Genomic DNA, 15,253 nt, shown 5'->3' on the forward strand with positions numbered 1-15,253 from the left:
GGACCCTCCGAACGCCGCGGGCAGGACCCCGGGCCCGAGGCTCTCCGACGGTGCCGGGTGCGAGCCCACCGCCCCTCGCGCGGCGCTCAGGAGGGTGCCAGCCCCGGCGCCTCCTCGGGGGGCCGCTCGGAGCGTCCCGGGGCGCACGGCCGAGGCCGCAGGGCCCCGCCCCCGAGCACCGCCCGTCTCCGCCCCAGCGGGCGGCCGCCTGCCGCGGGGGCACCGCCCGACCCCCTCCTTCCGGGGGCGGCTCCCAGCGGGCAGCTCCCGGCGACGAGGGCCCGAGGGGGGCAGGTCCGCGGCTCGGCCGACCCCGCCTCGCAGCCGCGTCGGGGCGCCCCGAGGGCAGCGCCGCGGCCGCACCTGACGGACGAGAGGCGGCCGCGGGAGGTCGGGCTTCTGCAAACGGGCACGAAGGAGCCTCCCCAGAGGCGACCGGTACCGCGGGTCTGACCACGGCCGGCGCCGCCGAGGAGACCGGCGGTCCCGGACTGCGCAGGCGCCGCTCAACACGCCGCTCGCCCCGCCCCCGGCCGCTCGCCCCGCCCAGATATCCGGCCTGCTCCGCCCCCGCTCGCCCCTCGCCCCGCCCCCCGCTCGCCCCGCCCCCCGCTCGCCCCGCCCCCCGCTCGCCCCGCCCCCCGCTCGCCCCGCCCGGATATCCGGCCTGCTCCGCCCCCCCGCTCGCCCGCGCGGATATCCGGCGTACCCCGCAGTCGGCCGCCTATGGCGCTGTGCGAGGGGTTGGGCGGCGGGAGCGCCCTGGTCTGGCCCCGGGTGTTGCTCTTCGGCGACTCCATCACCCAGGTACCGGCGCTCGCCCGTCCCGCCCGCAGGCCCCGGCTCGGCCCTCAGGGACGGGTCTCTCGGGCGTCCTCGGCGAGGTCCCCCCCGGGAGCCGCGGGCCCGCCTCCACCGACGGCCGCCCCGCCCGCACGCGGACCCGCGGTCCCCCCGTGGCGCCGGCCGCCCAGGAGCCCGAGCGCGCGGGCGGAGCAGTTGAGTGGCGCCAGCGGTGGCGTCCGTGGTAACCGCCTGCGCGGCCCCGCGTTTCCGGTGCCCGCGGTCGCGGCCCGCGCCGCCCTCAGGTCCAGGCCCGGCCCCGGCTGACGCGCGTGAGCGCAGCGCGGGCGCCCCCGGCCCCGGAGGCGCGGGAGGCCGGGGTGGCGCCCCCCGGCCCGGGGGGGTTTTCGGAGCAGCGGCGGCGCGTGTCCCGGCGCCTCCCTGCGGGGGCGGGTCTGTCCGCCGCACGTGCTGGAGTCGCCCCTGCGGGCCCCCTCCGGGCAGCGAGCAGGAGCCGCCCCGGTGCCCGCGGGCGGAGCCGGCCGAGCCCGCGTGACAGGCCCCAGCACCAGGGAGGCGGTGCTTTCACCCAGGGTCCTTTCAGCTCTCAGGGAGGGAAAGAAATTGGGGAGACACGCGCCTGCTCCAGAGGGGGCGCAGCGTAGAAACACGCCGCCGTGGTCCCCCGGTGCGTAGGCGTAACTCCTGGACCGGGTTCCGTGTGACCGCTGGTGACGGGGCCTCAGGGCCGGGGCGCGATCGGCTCGGCGATTCCCGCCCGGGGGGTATAACGTTGCTGCACTTCCACTTCCACGCGGAACAGGTGATTTTATCTCCGGTACAGAGTTTCCTGAGCAGCTTTTCTAGATAAGTGACCGGCCGGGTTCTGCACTAGCCGCCGGCGCGAGCCCCCCCCAGGAGAAGCGGCCGCCGGGGTCCAGGTGGGCGGCGGTGTAGTGACCCCTGCAGTGACCCCCAGCTAAGCAAGGGAGGCCGTCGGGAGAGCCAAGAGCAGCGTCCCGCCTCCTAAGGCGCCCTAATCACACCAAGTACTAACGGGCCTTTCTCTCTTCAGTTTTCCTTCCAGCAGGGTGGATGGGGAGCGGCCCTGGCTGACAAGCTGGTCAGGTGAGCAGTTCCTACCTGATCCTCCAGGGTTGGCTTTTTAAACACATTTTCTTATTTCATGGATTTGAGAGAGAGAAAGAGGAACCCTGGCTGCCTGTCCCACTAATGGGCGCCCGCTCTGCTCTGCGTGGCTCCTGGCCGGGCCCTGGCCGGGGATGGAGCTGCAGGCCTGGGGTGTGCGGACACCACGAGCAGCGGAGCCACCGGCCGGGACCCACGCTTGAGTGTTCACTGATGGGAAATATCAGTGCGTCTCAGGGGGAGAGAGTGGAAAGGACCCTTTCAGTCTCCTGGGGCCTTTCCTAGTCTGTATCTGGGGTTGGACAGGACGAGGGGCAGGCCCCAGGGCTCAGGAAAGCACTTTGCCACCATGTGAAACCACACCCAGAAAGCTGTGAAAAACGCGAAGGGCTCGATCCCAAACCCGCAGCTGTGCACCACGGGGAGGCGACAAGCTCTGCAGTTACTGGGGTGGGTGGGGATGAGTTAAGTGATTAGTGAGTTCAGTTGAAAGAAAGAATATATTAACCCCAAGTTTGGATAGAGGTTTTTTCCTCCAAAATTCTCTTTATAAAATATATCAGGAAATAGTGATTTGGGTATTTTATTTGTCAAACTTAAATATGTGGTAAGGAACTCATTAACAGGGAAACAATGCCCCAATTCAAGAGGTTAAAGCAAATATTTAGAAATGTTTTCCACTTTATAAACAGTGGACACAAGTATTGTTTGGGGTGTCAGTTAACTGATCAGCGGGAATGCTGCCTTTTCCTCCATTAGAAGAAATAAGCTGGATGTGTTATCAGCTTATCATTTACTTGATAACCTTCTCATCGGTGTAACTAGCACACCAAGAAAATATACTTTATTTCTAAATTTGAAACGTGCTTTAAAAAAATCTTCGCTTTCTCCTTTATTTTTATCCCTGAAACTAGAAAATGAAAAACTGACCTTCCCGCTTTTTCTAGTCCTAAATACTTTCTCTGTTTAAGTCGACTAGTCTGAAAACATGAAGCCATCCTTTAATTCCCCAGTTTTCTCTGCTGTGAAGTTGGGGGTGGGGGTGGGGGAGAGTAGCTGACTGCTACTGAACGCTTACCAGGTGCCTGAGACGGTTCAAAGTGCTTGGTGCGCAGGCTCTCTTAGTCTTTCTGACTCCTACGTGCGGAGTAATTCCGTTCCCCTCCGCCTGTTACGGCCGAGAACAGTGAGGTGGAGGCGGAACCAGGTCACAGCTGCGCCCAGGCGGGCGGCTGGGCTGCAGAGCCCCGAGCCTCGGAGGGGGCGGGCGCCTGCCTCCGTGCTGGGGCCGAGTCCACACCGGTGAGCCTGCGTAGTCAGGTGCCTGGAACACAGCACGTGCTTTTACTTGACTAAGCCCACAATTGTTTAATTAGCCCGTTAACCTTTTCTGAACAAACAGAAGTTGAAGAACTGTTCAAATGGCCTGAAAAGCTCCAGGAATTTCAGCAACATGTTTCACCAACATATTTTCAAAACTAGTTAATTTTAGTACGAAAATCTGTCAGAACTGGCAGCTTACAGGTGTGAGCACTAAACGACCACTTAATTAGATGGTTATTTTTTGGAATTGAGAGTAGTTATGGGAAGAGACAGAGTTGGAGACAGTGGTTATAAGGCTGCTGTACCTTATTTATGTAACTTCTCAAAGCCTCGTGTTGAGGTAGAGCACAGAACTGCTGGCTGCTGCTGACCCCACAAGGAGGCCTCACCTGGATGCATTGGGCCCCACCCACAGAGAATATCTCCCTCCCCTGGGCACACTGACATCGCAAGCTCACAAGAGCCTACTTAAGACGTCACAGTGGAACAAAAGATAGAAGCCAGGCAGAGGGAGATACTTTGGTGCGCTGGGCCCATGTTCTTCCACCAGGCAGGACTCCGAGAGGAACTAGGAGGTGCTGGGGCACAGAGGGTTATGTTACAGGGATGCTGGAGGGGTGACTGGCAAGGGTGGCATCTTCTGCCTTCACTGCTGAGGGACCAAACAATCCCAGTGCCCCTCCTCTTAGTACCAGAGCAGACACCACGGCAAACACCTGCCCTTCTATTGGATGCATTCAGTGTGTAGCCATGTTAACACTTGGGGTGAAGTTTTGAAACCTAGGTCCGGTGTCTGCTTCCGCCACTGGCATGGCCCTTGGCTGATTCCATTTTAATTTAACCTAATTCCCAAGCCTGGGAGTTATTAAGCGACGCCTAACTGCCCTGTACTGCCTGCTGGCCAGTAACAAAATATACCAGTGTCCACAGTGACATCTCTGTTTTGTCATCAAGATCTTTGTACGCTCATCACAAAATCATTTTAACAGGTCCACTTAAACCTTTGAAAGTGTATTGACACATTTCAGCGCTTGTTTAGCCTTGTTTTCTGTGCTGCAGCAACTAAAGCATTACGACAGGACTCATCCTGTGAGCATTTAAGAGTGTTCCACTTCTAAGCACTGTAAGTGGAGTTTTTTAAATGGCTGGTCAGCCTTTTGTAATCATTACACACAAACACATTAAGAATCACACAGAAATAAATGGGCAGAGTACTTTTGTTGCTGTGCTCAGGACTTACAAATGCTGAGCACTTCCACAGTCAAGCCAGTCCCCTCCGGCCACTCCCGGCTGTTGCCGGCTTGTAGCCGCAGTTACTCCCCGGTGCCCTGGCTTCTCTCCTTAGCTGCTTGTATGTAGGAATTTGAACCACACACTAAAATGAACCACATCAACTTGCTAATCATAGACTGAACTCCAAGGTTTTTTTAAAAAATACTCTTTATTGATTTCAGAGAGAGGAAGGGAGAGGGGGACTGGGAGAAGCATCAATGATGAGAATCATTGATCGGCTGCCTCCTGCAAGCCCCCTCCCGGGGATCAAGCCCAAAACCCGGGCCTGTGCCCTGACCGGGAATTGAACCCCGATCTCCTAAATCCTAGGTTGATGCTCAACTGCTGAGCCACACAGGCCGGGCCAAGATTCTTTTTTAAAACAATTTTTTTATGGACAGCTTCAAACATCTACAGACATGTCCGTGGTCACAGCTAGTAACTGATGGAGCTGGGATTCCAACCCAGGCCCCCAGCTCCAGAGCCCTGCTTTGCCTTTTCATCAGACCACACGGTACTGGAAGTCAGATCACATGTTTTAGAAGGAAAAAATGCCTGTTTTAAACTGAAACACAACTAATGTATTTACTAAAACTATTTACTCAAAGCAAAACCATGGGGTGATAATGACGGGTTATGAGAACAGGTTTACCACTTGGAACTGCTGTTCCACTCGGGTGGGGGATGCTGATGGAGGGAAGCTATGCAAGGGGATGCAGGAGGGAGATGGGAACTCTGTGCCCTCCACTGTTTTGCTGTAAATCTAAAACTCTAAACAAAGTCTATTAAAAATACATTTATCCCCTAATCAACAAACCATTGTTACATTTGAGCACCTGATTATTAGTGACTTTCTACCTATGATACTTTCTTAGGTTAATACCCATCTGCTGTCAACTCCATTTTAAAAGTACCCCCTGCACCATACATGAAATCAGGTGGTCTATAGACGAAACTACCACCCTTCTCTTGGCAGTGACTCATCACTCTCATCAAGGATATGACAGGCATACCTCTATCTTGAAATGACTTAGAACAGCAACTTAGGAAGCTTTATGTGATTGCTCTTACCAAAGAGAAACTGGGAGGGGGGCACCCTCATGAGGGGTTGGCTATGGGATTGAAAAGTTTTGTCCGCAATTCATTTTTAAAATATTTTTCATTTCAGAAAATGTGATGTTCTGAATCGTGGATTTTCAGGCTATAATACCAGATGGGCCAAAATTATCCTTCCAAGATTAATCAGGAAAGGGAATATTTTGGACAACCCAGTAGCAGTTACAATTTTCTTTGGTGCCAATGACAGTGCACTAAAAGGTAAAGGCATTTTTGTACTTTCCTAGTTTGTTTTCATGTTACAGCAAACTTAAATGTATATTCTGGTTACTCATCTCCTAATAGGTGACATTTTGCCTAATGTCTAATGAGTTAGTTCCCTGAGTACTTATGTGTATTTCTTCTGCCTTTAACGTCTTGTGAATTTTATTCCCAACCTATTTTTCATACATCTGGTTTGTTGACAGACCTCATTTCAAACACCGATGTTTCCTGGTCTTGTAGTGCTGTGCTCACTGTCCGGTTCTTTTCTCTCTGGTTGGTGTTGGCAGCAGAGGGCCCAGGTGTGCACCTTGCACGAGTCTCACTGATGCAGAGAGTAGCTGGGGTCAGCCCCGACCCAGGCGCGGCCTGGAATCCTGGGAGATGGCACCCCAGTTAGGACTGTTGCGGGAACTAGAGAGGGGCCAGGCCGAGGCCTCTGTCTGTCCCCTTCCCGCTGTAGCAGGAGAGCCTCTTCACCATGCAGAGGAAGGTCAGCCTGGACTTGGGGAAGTTGGGGGTCCCCTCCCAGAGGTTTCTCCAGGGCCCCGCTTCTCCCACAGGGACATCTCCAGTGAGGCTGGAGTTGGGGGAAAGACCATACATTGCAGGAAGCAGTCGAGACTGCAAGCTGACTACCTGGGAAAAAGTGGCGTCATATCTTCACTTAACATCTCTACCAGCAGAAGGAAAAAACTCCAAAAATAGAATTTTTTTACAATGGTGAAATTTTATCAAACTTGGGACAGGGAAAAACACTAAGCATAGAAGCAGTGGAAGGACCACAAAGGAAGAAAAAAGGCTTGAGATAAAGCCGCTCATGTCAAAAAACTGCTTCAAAGAGGAAAATGACGCACTGAGAAAAATATTTGCAAAAGTAGGCAGACAGAAGGTTAACGTCTGTAATGACAAAACCAAGAGATACATTAGCTCCAGTAGAAACACGGGCAAAGGCAGGAATAGGTAAATCACAAAGGAGAAGTTTAACAGCCAATACATGTTTTAAATGTGTGAAAACTTCAGTTATCCAAAAAAAAATGCAAATTACAAGGAACTTTGGGGGCAGGCACCAAGGACTTCCCTTGTCTGGAATGCAGGCAGGTGCCATTTACCCCAGAAAAGCCCAGCATGCTGCACCAAGGGGAAAGCGGCATCAACTGTGGGTCCTGAAAATAAATCTCATGTTTTTGAGGGCTTTTTATGGAAACAACTGTTCACGATATAAGGTTATGTGAAAAAATGCAAAATAGGGTCACGTCTTTAATATGACGCCTTTTTAAAAAAGTGTATGTAGTAGCTACATGGGAGAGACTGGAAAGTAGTACATCTAAGTCCCAACAAGTTGTCTCGGTTGTAGAAGGATCATGAGTGGTTTTACTTTTCTTTGTAGTTGTAGCCACGTGTAGTTTGCAGGTGGCCTGCAAGGAGCTTTGTGGTGCTCGCGTGTGAGCCCATCTGGAAGTGACCCTTTGCAGCCACAGCAGCAGTGGTAGCAGTGGCCGGCCGAGTCACTGAGTGCTTCCTCCATGCAGGCATTGACCTAACTGCCTTACAAACCCACCTGGTTCATTTGCAGGCACCTTGTGAGTTAGACCCTGTTATCCTACCAGTGAGGAAACAGGTACAGAAAGGCAGAGCATTTGTCCAAGGGCATGTGGTTGGTCAGTGATAAAGCCAGGAGACAGCTGGCAGTCTCATTCCACAACCGCTCTTATTTCTTTATAAGTTCAACCTAACTAATAACCATATGGCCACAAGTGGAGAAAAGACGAGGGCATCTCCCAGACCGGAGCCAGAGCCTCTGAGGTCCTGGTTTGAAAAACTGCACTTGACCCTTTCCCCGGCTCTGGCCTTGGTGCTGAACAATGTTAATTTTAACTGCCACTTAGACAACTGTGCATTTGCCTGAAGTGTCCACGTTCCCCCTGAACAGATGAGAACCCCAAGCAGCACATCCCCCTGGAAGAGTACGCGGCAAACCTGAGGAGCATGGTGCAGTACCTGAAGTCCCTGGACATCCCTGAGAGCAGGCTGGTGCTCATCACGCCGCCCCCGCTCTGCGAGGCTGCTTGGGAAAAGGAGTGCCTGGCGCAAGGTGAACAGACCTGGGCCCGCGGCCGAGAGTTCAGGTGGGGTGGTGCGCCCCAGCCTGTGGGCTCCGGTTCCTAGGGCACGGTAAACCCGTCTTGGTCTGTGTTTGCAATCAGGTTAAAGAAAAAAGGCGTAGCTTCCACTGTGTCACACCTGAGAACTCCTGATGTAGGAAACTGAGTTGCTTTGGCTGAGTCCGGCTGCCCGGCCTGGCATTTGCTGCCTTGTATTTCCCCAACGCCACGGTGCACGTGAAGCCACTGAGAACTGCGCAGACGGCTGAGCAGGCATCTCAGAACAGTCAGTGTGGTTCTCTGTGTGGTGCTGAGGCTCAGGGAGTCTCTGTGCCTTTCACACTGGGCCACATTTGGGTGTTTTCCTGACTCCCCAGCAGCGGGAGGTGTGTGCTGCAGGTTGCCTTGCCCATTTCTGCCTGTATGGGACCCTTTCTCCACTCTGCCACACCTGTGACACCTCCCTTCAGCAGTGGAACCTTTCTTTTCCCCAAAACAAAGGCTCCCCAGCACAGAGGCACTCAGGTGTAAGGGCAGCTCCACTTCATGAGGGTGAGTGACTGCACGCAGCTCTGGGCACCCCAGCACCAGGCTTCTGCCCCCACATGGTGCCAGGACCTGGCCAGGTGCTCAGGGTACAGAAATGACTAGAGCCCAGTTCCTGCCCGCTGGGCTAGTGAGGGAGACAGTTAAGTAGGTGTCGGCAGCAGTGCAGTAAGTGGTATTACAGAGAAGGTCTAGTGAAGGACTGAAGCAGGACCTGGTGATGTCAAGGAGTCGGGAACGTGCCCTGGGGAGAGTACAGGGAGGAGGGAGCTAGGATGAAAGGCCCTGGGGGTCTGCTCAGACTGGTGTTGGCTACCTCGGGTCGCTTGTCAGGTAGCAAGTCCTTTGTTGCAGGAAATGCTCCTGCTGAGCTGGATGTGCAGGTGTGCGAGTTCGGACTGTCAGTGCTTCTCAGATTGCAGGCCACAGCCCCTTCGTGCTCACATGTTTGCTGTTAGTTACAACATACATTTTTTAAGTGGAATAGAAAAGAAAAAAAATCAGTATCTAGAACACAGGCACTGTTCTGTGAGGTTTGTTTCACTTAAGGGTGTGCGTACTGAATGCTGGTGTTAAACATATTGCTTACTTTAGTTTTAGTCGCCAAGATTAGGAGCCATCGGGCACGGTTCTTGTGTGGTCCAAGATCAGCAGATCAGCATCCCCTGGGAACTGGGTAGAAATGCAAATCCTTGCAGGTGATACTTACATACACTCAAGTTTGAGAGTCACCAAATTAGCCTGGGCTCAAGGAAGTTCTTTTGGGAAACACTCAAGCCCACTGGCTTATGTATTGTCTGTGGCTACAATGGCAGGGCTGACGAGATGCCCAGAGACCATACACATGCAAAGCCTAAAGTACTTACTATCCAGCCCTTTGCAGGAATGTCTGCTGACGCCCGAGTTAGCCCAAGTGACCTCTGTGGTCCCTTTCAGCTCTTATCTTCTCTGGCTGAAAGTCTACAAATGATTTTTCCATTATATCGCAGTAGCTTCTTATTACATCTAAAAGTTCCAGTATCCTGGCACAGCATTCCTCTGCAGCTGTACCCCTTACTAGCCTCCAGACCTCTGTTCAGTGTCCTCAGGAGGCCATGGTGACCACGAAGGCTCCCTCATCCCCGTCCTGTGCTGGGGAGCAGTCTGCAAGGCCCATCCTCATGTTATTCTCCAGGCCCCTTGCTGGCCCACGTCGGGTCCATAAGCCACGCCTGTTTACTGAACTGAGAAACGTCCAGGTCAGAACCTGCACCAGGACCAGTACCCGAGTTTATTGGCTGTCACCTGGATTTGCTCTCCTCAACAGGTTGCAAGTTAAATCGCCTGAACTCGGTGGTTGGCGAGTATGCCAACGCCTGCTTACACGTAGCCCAAGACTGTGGGACTGACGTGCTTGACCTGTGGGCCCTGATGCAGAAGGATGGTCAGGTAGAGTGGCTTGCCTGGTCCTTTTGGGGTGAGTAGGATCACACAGAAGAGACTCAGCTGTGCATGGCTCCAAGTGGGAAAGATAGTCGTCCCTTTCACCAGCGAAAAATGTTGGGGTGGAAAGGAGAGGCTCCAGGACAGCATGTAGCCCCAGCACAACCTCACTGGCTCCTTAGCTGCACGCAGAGGAGCCCCAGTACTGGTCAGGGTGGGCACACGGTGGAATCAATGCGCAGTAAACGGCTCACATTTAAGTGGAACGCTCTATCAGTCAAAATTTGTATTTTGAGATATTGTAGTTCTAATGGCTTTGTTTTTAAGTCTAGAAAGTGCAAAGCTTCTCCTGAGATGGGAGAGTTGTGCTGCTAGAGAAAAGGAAGTTGCTCTTACAGTCCTTTCAGGTTTAATACACTGAGATCCTAGAACTGAGAGGGTCATTCCATCTGAAACAGCAGAGATGAGAAGATGAAGGAGCAGGCAAAGTGCCCTGAGAATCGGAACCCAAGTCTGTGAAAGTGGGGCACCAGCAGGCTAACGGGATGGGGAGCTGTAGCTGCAGGAAGAGACTCGACCCCAGTGGAGAAAGAGCTCACATGGTCAATGCTGCTGAGATCAGGGCATGGGGGCACTGACTCCCGTGTCCCAACAATCGTCGTTCCAGTTCTTTCCTCCTGATAACTTGCCTGTCAATTTAATACCTAGACTAAGGAGCAAAAATAAATTGACACACTGGGCCTTTTCACATCCAGTTTTTCATTTTGTTGGTTACGTTAATGTACCATGTTCACTCGTTAAGCCTCTTCTTTGAACCGCTGACCTGGAAGGACGTCTCAGCTCAGGTCTTCATGGTGGGAGCTTTCGGAAGCTCAATCCACAATGTGCCCATAATCTACACAGGGCGTGGGATCCCTCAATGCGCTCATGCACACAGCACTGAGGCGCTGCTGCGGGGGGAGGGGGTATAGACCAGGGGCACAGCGGAGACCGGCACACACCTGTAACCAAGTCCCCTCTCCTGACAGGACTTTTCATGCTACTTGTCAGATGGACTACACTTGTCACCAAAGGGAAACGAGCTCCTGTTCTCCCACCTCTGGCCTTTGATCGAGAAGAAAGTCTCTTCCCTGCCACTCCTGCTCCCTTACTGGCGAGACGTGGCAGAAGCAAGACCAGAGCTCAGTCTTCTCGGAGATGGGGACCATTAGGCTCAGAAAACGAGGCTGTTAGTTTACAGAACAAAACGTCACCAATGCACCACAATCCCAAGACAACTGATCAAAGAGTATTTTCTCAAGCCTAAACCTTTGCTCCTGACCCTGGAGCAAACACTGACATTTGCTACCAAGATGAATAAAAGTGTTATTTCTCAGGGAAGCTTTGTACCTCTTCTGTGGTTTTGATACTTAATGTTTATTGATCCATGCAGATGTCGCCAATGCCAGAGCCACAACACACACCCTGAGCAGCTTGTTGAGTCTATAAATGGAAACAAGGTAAAGACGTTTTGTTTTTTAAAAAGTTGATTTTATAAAAAATGGTTTCCTTACATTCAGCTGGGAACTGCTTCACTCTCAGACATACACCCACTCACCTTACATCAGATCCCAAAAGTGTAACTAAAATATAAGAATATTGTGACTAGTGAAAAGACAGCAAATACCACAAGGTACAAGTTCAAGTATTACTGTAACAGGTATCTGCATAACAAACGTCCTCAGGGGAAAGGACATCATTTGTCACAGGTTTGGTTAATTGCCCTCGAAGTTTGTAAGTTACCTCATTTAAAACACGTTGGCTGGTGAGCACATTTCAGGACTTACAGGGGAAAGCTTTTAACTATCATTTTAAGGAAATCAGAATCCCACCTGATGACTTATCCTTCACATAGTAAACGCACACCATCCAGAATCCTGAGGCACTAAAGCAGGAAGCAATGGGAACAGCCTTGCAGGCCAGGACCACGGGTGTTTAAGAATCACTTTGTAGGGGCTTTAACCCAGAGGCCACCCCACTTGAGGGAGGAGGGGTCACCATGCGTAGTGGCGTAGCAGGCCCCACCACCGATCACCTCGGTCACAGTCCAGAGCACTACCATCTGCCCAGGATACCAGCCTAGACAGCCAGGACTACAAGCGTGAGGTGACGAGCCAGTCGGGCTGAGCAACTCATCAGACAGCCTGGACAGCAGCACCCAACCACCCAGTGTGACACGGGGCGGAGTCACCCCAGTCTCCGAGGCCCCAGAACCACCCCCAAAACATGTAGCTCTGGGCCGTGAACAAGGGACACTGACCAGCTCCGAGTTTTGCCTTGGGGCCACCCCCAAAGGAAGTACAGGAGTACAAGCTGGCTGCATTCAGCCAGTGCTGCTACCAAATTCCAGTCCATCGGGGTTTGGGCAGAGGACTGCGAAGCAGTGCCCCCCCTCCCCCAGCATGTCATCCCCACAGGACACCCAACTCTCATACCCAGGATGCCGGTGACTTGAACTGTTAAGTCATCCAGGAGGAGCCTCCCAGACTGTACCCCAACTCCACCAACATCGATGTGGGCCCTCAGGAGACCCCCAAGATTGTCCAGATCAAATGCAACCTCTCCTATGGAGACAACAGTCACTCCCCCACCTGACCCCTGGCTCGAGGCCCCCTCCAGCTCCCAGCAGAGCCAGCACAGCCGGGGCCTGCCCCTGAGATGGCTACCGGTTCTTGAAGCTAATGCAGGCAGAAACAGAGCGGCGGGAGGCTGGTGCTGAGAGATGGGCAAGGAGACCAAAGAGAACCGCCTCTCTAAAGAAGTCTTAGGAAAAGTCCTCAGGGCTGTGGACAGTGCTCAGCTACTGATGTCCCAGAAATTCCAACAGTATTAGAGATACATGAAGATCCTTACAAAACAGAAAAACTGCCCAGCAAATTAGGGCCCTAAACAGTTGGCAGGATTCTGTAATTCAACTACCTACTATTTTAACACGTACTGTAAACTACGTTGTTTTAATTCTAGAAAGTACTAACCTTAGAATTCTGAAGGAACATTACCCCAAATTATTCCTGAAGTTAGATGTGTAATTCTCCCTGCTGGAAAAGCTCTGGGTAACACCTAGAACCAGACCCCACATTTGGAGATAATACACAGCTCGGGTTTTTTCCTTTGTCTTTACTTGAAGGCAAAAAAATAAATTATTCTGTGTTCCAGTTGTCCTCACAAGTAGCGACTAACAGCCTCCTTTTCATTACACTTCATGAAAGAAAAAAACTGCTATCTGCCTCATCAGTGCTGCCATCAATACAAAAGGTCAATTTACAAAAACGTAAATACTTATAACCTAATCCAGCTGTATTTTTTGCTTTTGCACCACAGGTTGAAGGACATTTTAAACATAAAAAAAACAACTAAAACCTGAAAGCCTCAAAATAAGCTCGATTCACCTTACCTGTTCACACAGAAAGGGCCTAACCACAAAGTGTGTATGCGAAGGAAGTCCAAACACATGACCAGCATCTGCTGGAAGTCACTTCCTTGTTTCTCCCAGATCTTCACAAAATCTGTGAGTGGCTTTAAGTCAGATCTATAAAAATACTTTGCACACTGAGGTCGAAGAGCTCGGGGCACCGACCCCTAGACTAGCACTCTGTTTCTTTGCTGTCAACGCGATTCTGCCGCTGCAGCTTGAAGGACGAGGCCTTCTCGCTCCTGGTGACAGGGTGGTCCGTGAGATCCTCAAACGACTTGGCGGCTGTGCTGCTGTTTGGGAACGGGTCCTTCTCAAAGCCGTCCTCCTCCATGTGCGAGTCCGTGCTGGGGTCTTCCTGGATGGTGTCCATTCGCTGGTGGTCCAGTTTCGGAGCTGAAGGCACCAACGGCATCACGGGGGCCGACTGCAGGGACTGCAGGGGCTGCAGGCGGCCTGGGGTCTGTGGACCAGGAAAGGGCTTGATGATGCGAACTGATGCCGAATCCATGCTACTTAGCATTTCAACATTCTAGAGAGACGGAGCAAAAGGTGAGTGGCATGTCTTACGGCTCCAGCTCACCCAACCAGCGGCCTCATGCCAAGGAAAGCACTGGGTGAGGTGCCTTCAACTTACAAATGACCCAAAAAGTTAGCTTTCTAATGGCCCGACAGCTGACCATTTGAAGACCCAAAAGAGAACTTATTAACTCTATCAAGTTCAGATCTCAAGACAAAAAAAGGTGTCAAAATATTAACTAAGTCGGTGCTGACTGAGTGACTCCTGGCTATGGCTATGGGGAGGGGCCAAGCAGCACATCTCTATCCATGGTCCTTGCTGTACAGGTCACAGGTCTTTACACCCAACCTAGGTCTTTCTTGCTGCAACCAGACCTCCAAGAGCCACGGGAGGGCGCAGCTGGGTGGCCAACTGAAGGTCCTTGCTTAGCAGGGTCTCACTGTGCAACTGAAAATTACTTTTTGCGTGCGGCACACTTACGCTGGGGTGAGACAGGGACAGAGACTCATACTGCTTATCCAACTTCTTATCCTAGAAAGCAAAGAACAGGAAGGTTATTCCCACAATCAAAGTTCAGTTAGGTCTCAGTCCACACATTGAAGAACTACTTAGAACTTGAGTTGGAGAAAGTGGTTGCAGGTTCAGTGGACAAGAATAAGTTTGTTACATAAACTCTAAGTCCTGCCACCATCCTAGAAGTGTTTCCTTTGCACCTGAAGGACACAGGTCCTTTTTGGTGTTCAGTGAGGCAAGGCTTAAGTGCTTTTTCTGGGTGATTTCCCACCAGGGGCAGAAGGACAGCAAGGGCATCTGCGTTTGTGTCCAGTCCCTGCCTGTGCCAGGGCAAAGCTGGTCATAGGGATGCTGGGGGGGACACTACGGGGACTGTGCCTGTGCTCTCACCTGGCACTGGCCTCATACTACCCAGCCCTCCACGGCCTAAATATTCTTCTCAGCTGTTTCCAGAGTTCCTATGGCCCAAACTCCTGAAGAACTGGGCCTCTAACCTGCATCTTACTTCTGCAGAAGGCTGACCACATGGTTCCATCCATGACCCCATGTCCCTGCCTGTGGCTGACACGTCACGTGACAATGGGCACCAGGCAGGAGGCTGAGCTGGCAAATCTAGGCCCAGGCAAGAGAAGCCAGCATAAACACTCCTGAGAGCCAGGTGTGCTGGAATCTTCCAGGCGCTCACATGGGGGCAGTGCAAGTGGAAGCCTAGGTCTGACTTCCTCATTGCACAGAAGACAGGCCTCACTTCCAAGGGGAGCAAGGGAATGGTCTGTAAGAATAAAGTGCCTGGAGTCCCTCAGACAAAGCCCAGTTCAACTTGCTGGCTGCTCCTCATTTTGAAAGAGAATG

General features: G+C 52.5%; 2 protein-coding genes across 10 annotated transcripts in view; one reads left to right on the forward strand and one right to left on the reverse strand.

Moving 5' to 3' along the window:
• The first annotated feature begins 651 nt into the window (after window positions 1–651).
• IAH1 (isoamyl acetate hydrolyzing esterase 1 (putative)) lies at window positions 652–11,297 on the forward strand. 4 transcript variants are annotated; one of them, XM_081156503.1, is made up of 7 exons: window positions 693–807; window positions 1,480–1,606; window positions 1,859–1,911; window positions 5,696–5,844; window positions 7,778–7,939; window positions 9,802–9,923; window positions 10,946–11,297. In XM_081156503.1, the coding sequence occupies exons 5-7, from the start codon at window positions 7,834–7,836 to the stop codon at window positions 11,126–11,128; spliced, it is 411 nt and encodes a 136-aa protein (XP_081012629.1). In that variant the 5' UTR covers window positions 693–807; window positions 1,480–1,606; window positions 1,859–1,911; window positions 5,696–5,844; window positions 7,778–7,833; the 3' UTR covers window positions 11,129–11,297. The 4 variants fall into 4 exon arrangements, with proteins under 4 accessions (XP_081012627.1, XP_081012628.1, XP_081012630.1 ...); XM_081156501.1 differs by lacking the exon at window positions 1,480–1,606 and having other exon boundaries at window positions 652–807; window positions 9,802–9,951; XM_081156502.1 differs by lacking the exon at window positions 1,480–1,606 and having other exon boundaries at window positions 652–807.
• A 139-nt stretch (window positions 11,298–11,436) lies between these two features.
• ADAM17 (ADAM metallopeptidase domain 17) overlaps window positions 11,437–15,253 on the reverse strand; it is a 34,334-nt gene continuing 30,517 nt past the window's right edge. For 5 of the 6 annotated variants that reach the window (XM_081156489.1, XM_081156492.1, XM_081156491.1 and 2 more), the window contains 2 exons: window positions 14,369–14,419; window positions 11,437–13,900 (listed from right to left, as the gene is read on the reverse strand). In XM_081156489.1, the coding sequence (XP_081012615.1) occupies window positions 13,541–13,900; window positions 14,369–14,419 (411 nt within the window). In that variant the 3' untranslated portion in view covers window positions 11,437–13,540. The remainder of the gene's footprint in view (window positions 13,901–14,368; window positions 14,420–15,253) is intronic. The other variant, XM_081156490.1, reaches the window with a different exon arrangement.

The sequence above is a fragment of the Miniopterus schreibersii genome, assembly GCF_964146895.1.
Source record: "Miniopterus schreibersii genome assembly, chromosome: 13".
Lineage (NCBI taxonomy): Eukaryota > Metazoa > Chordata > Mammalia > Chiroptera > Miniopteridae > Miniopterus > Miniopterus schreibersii.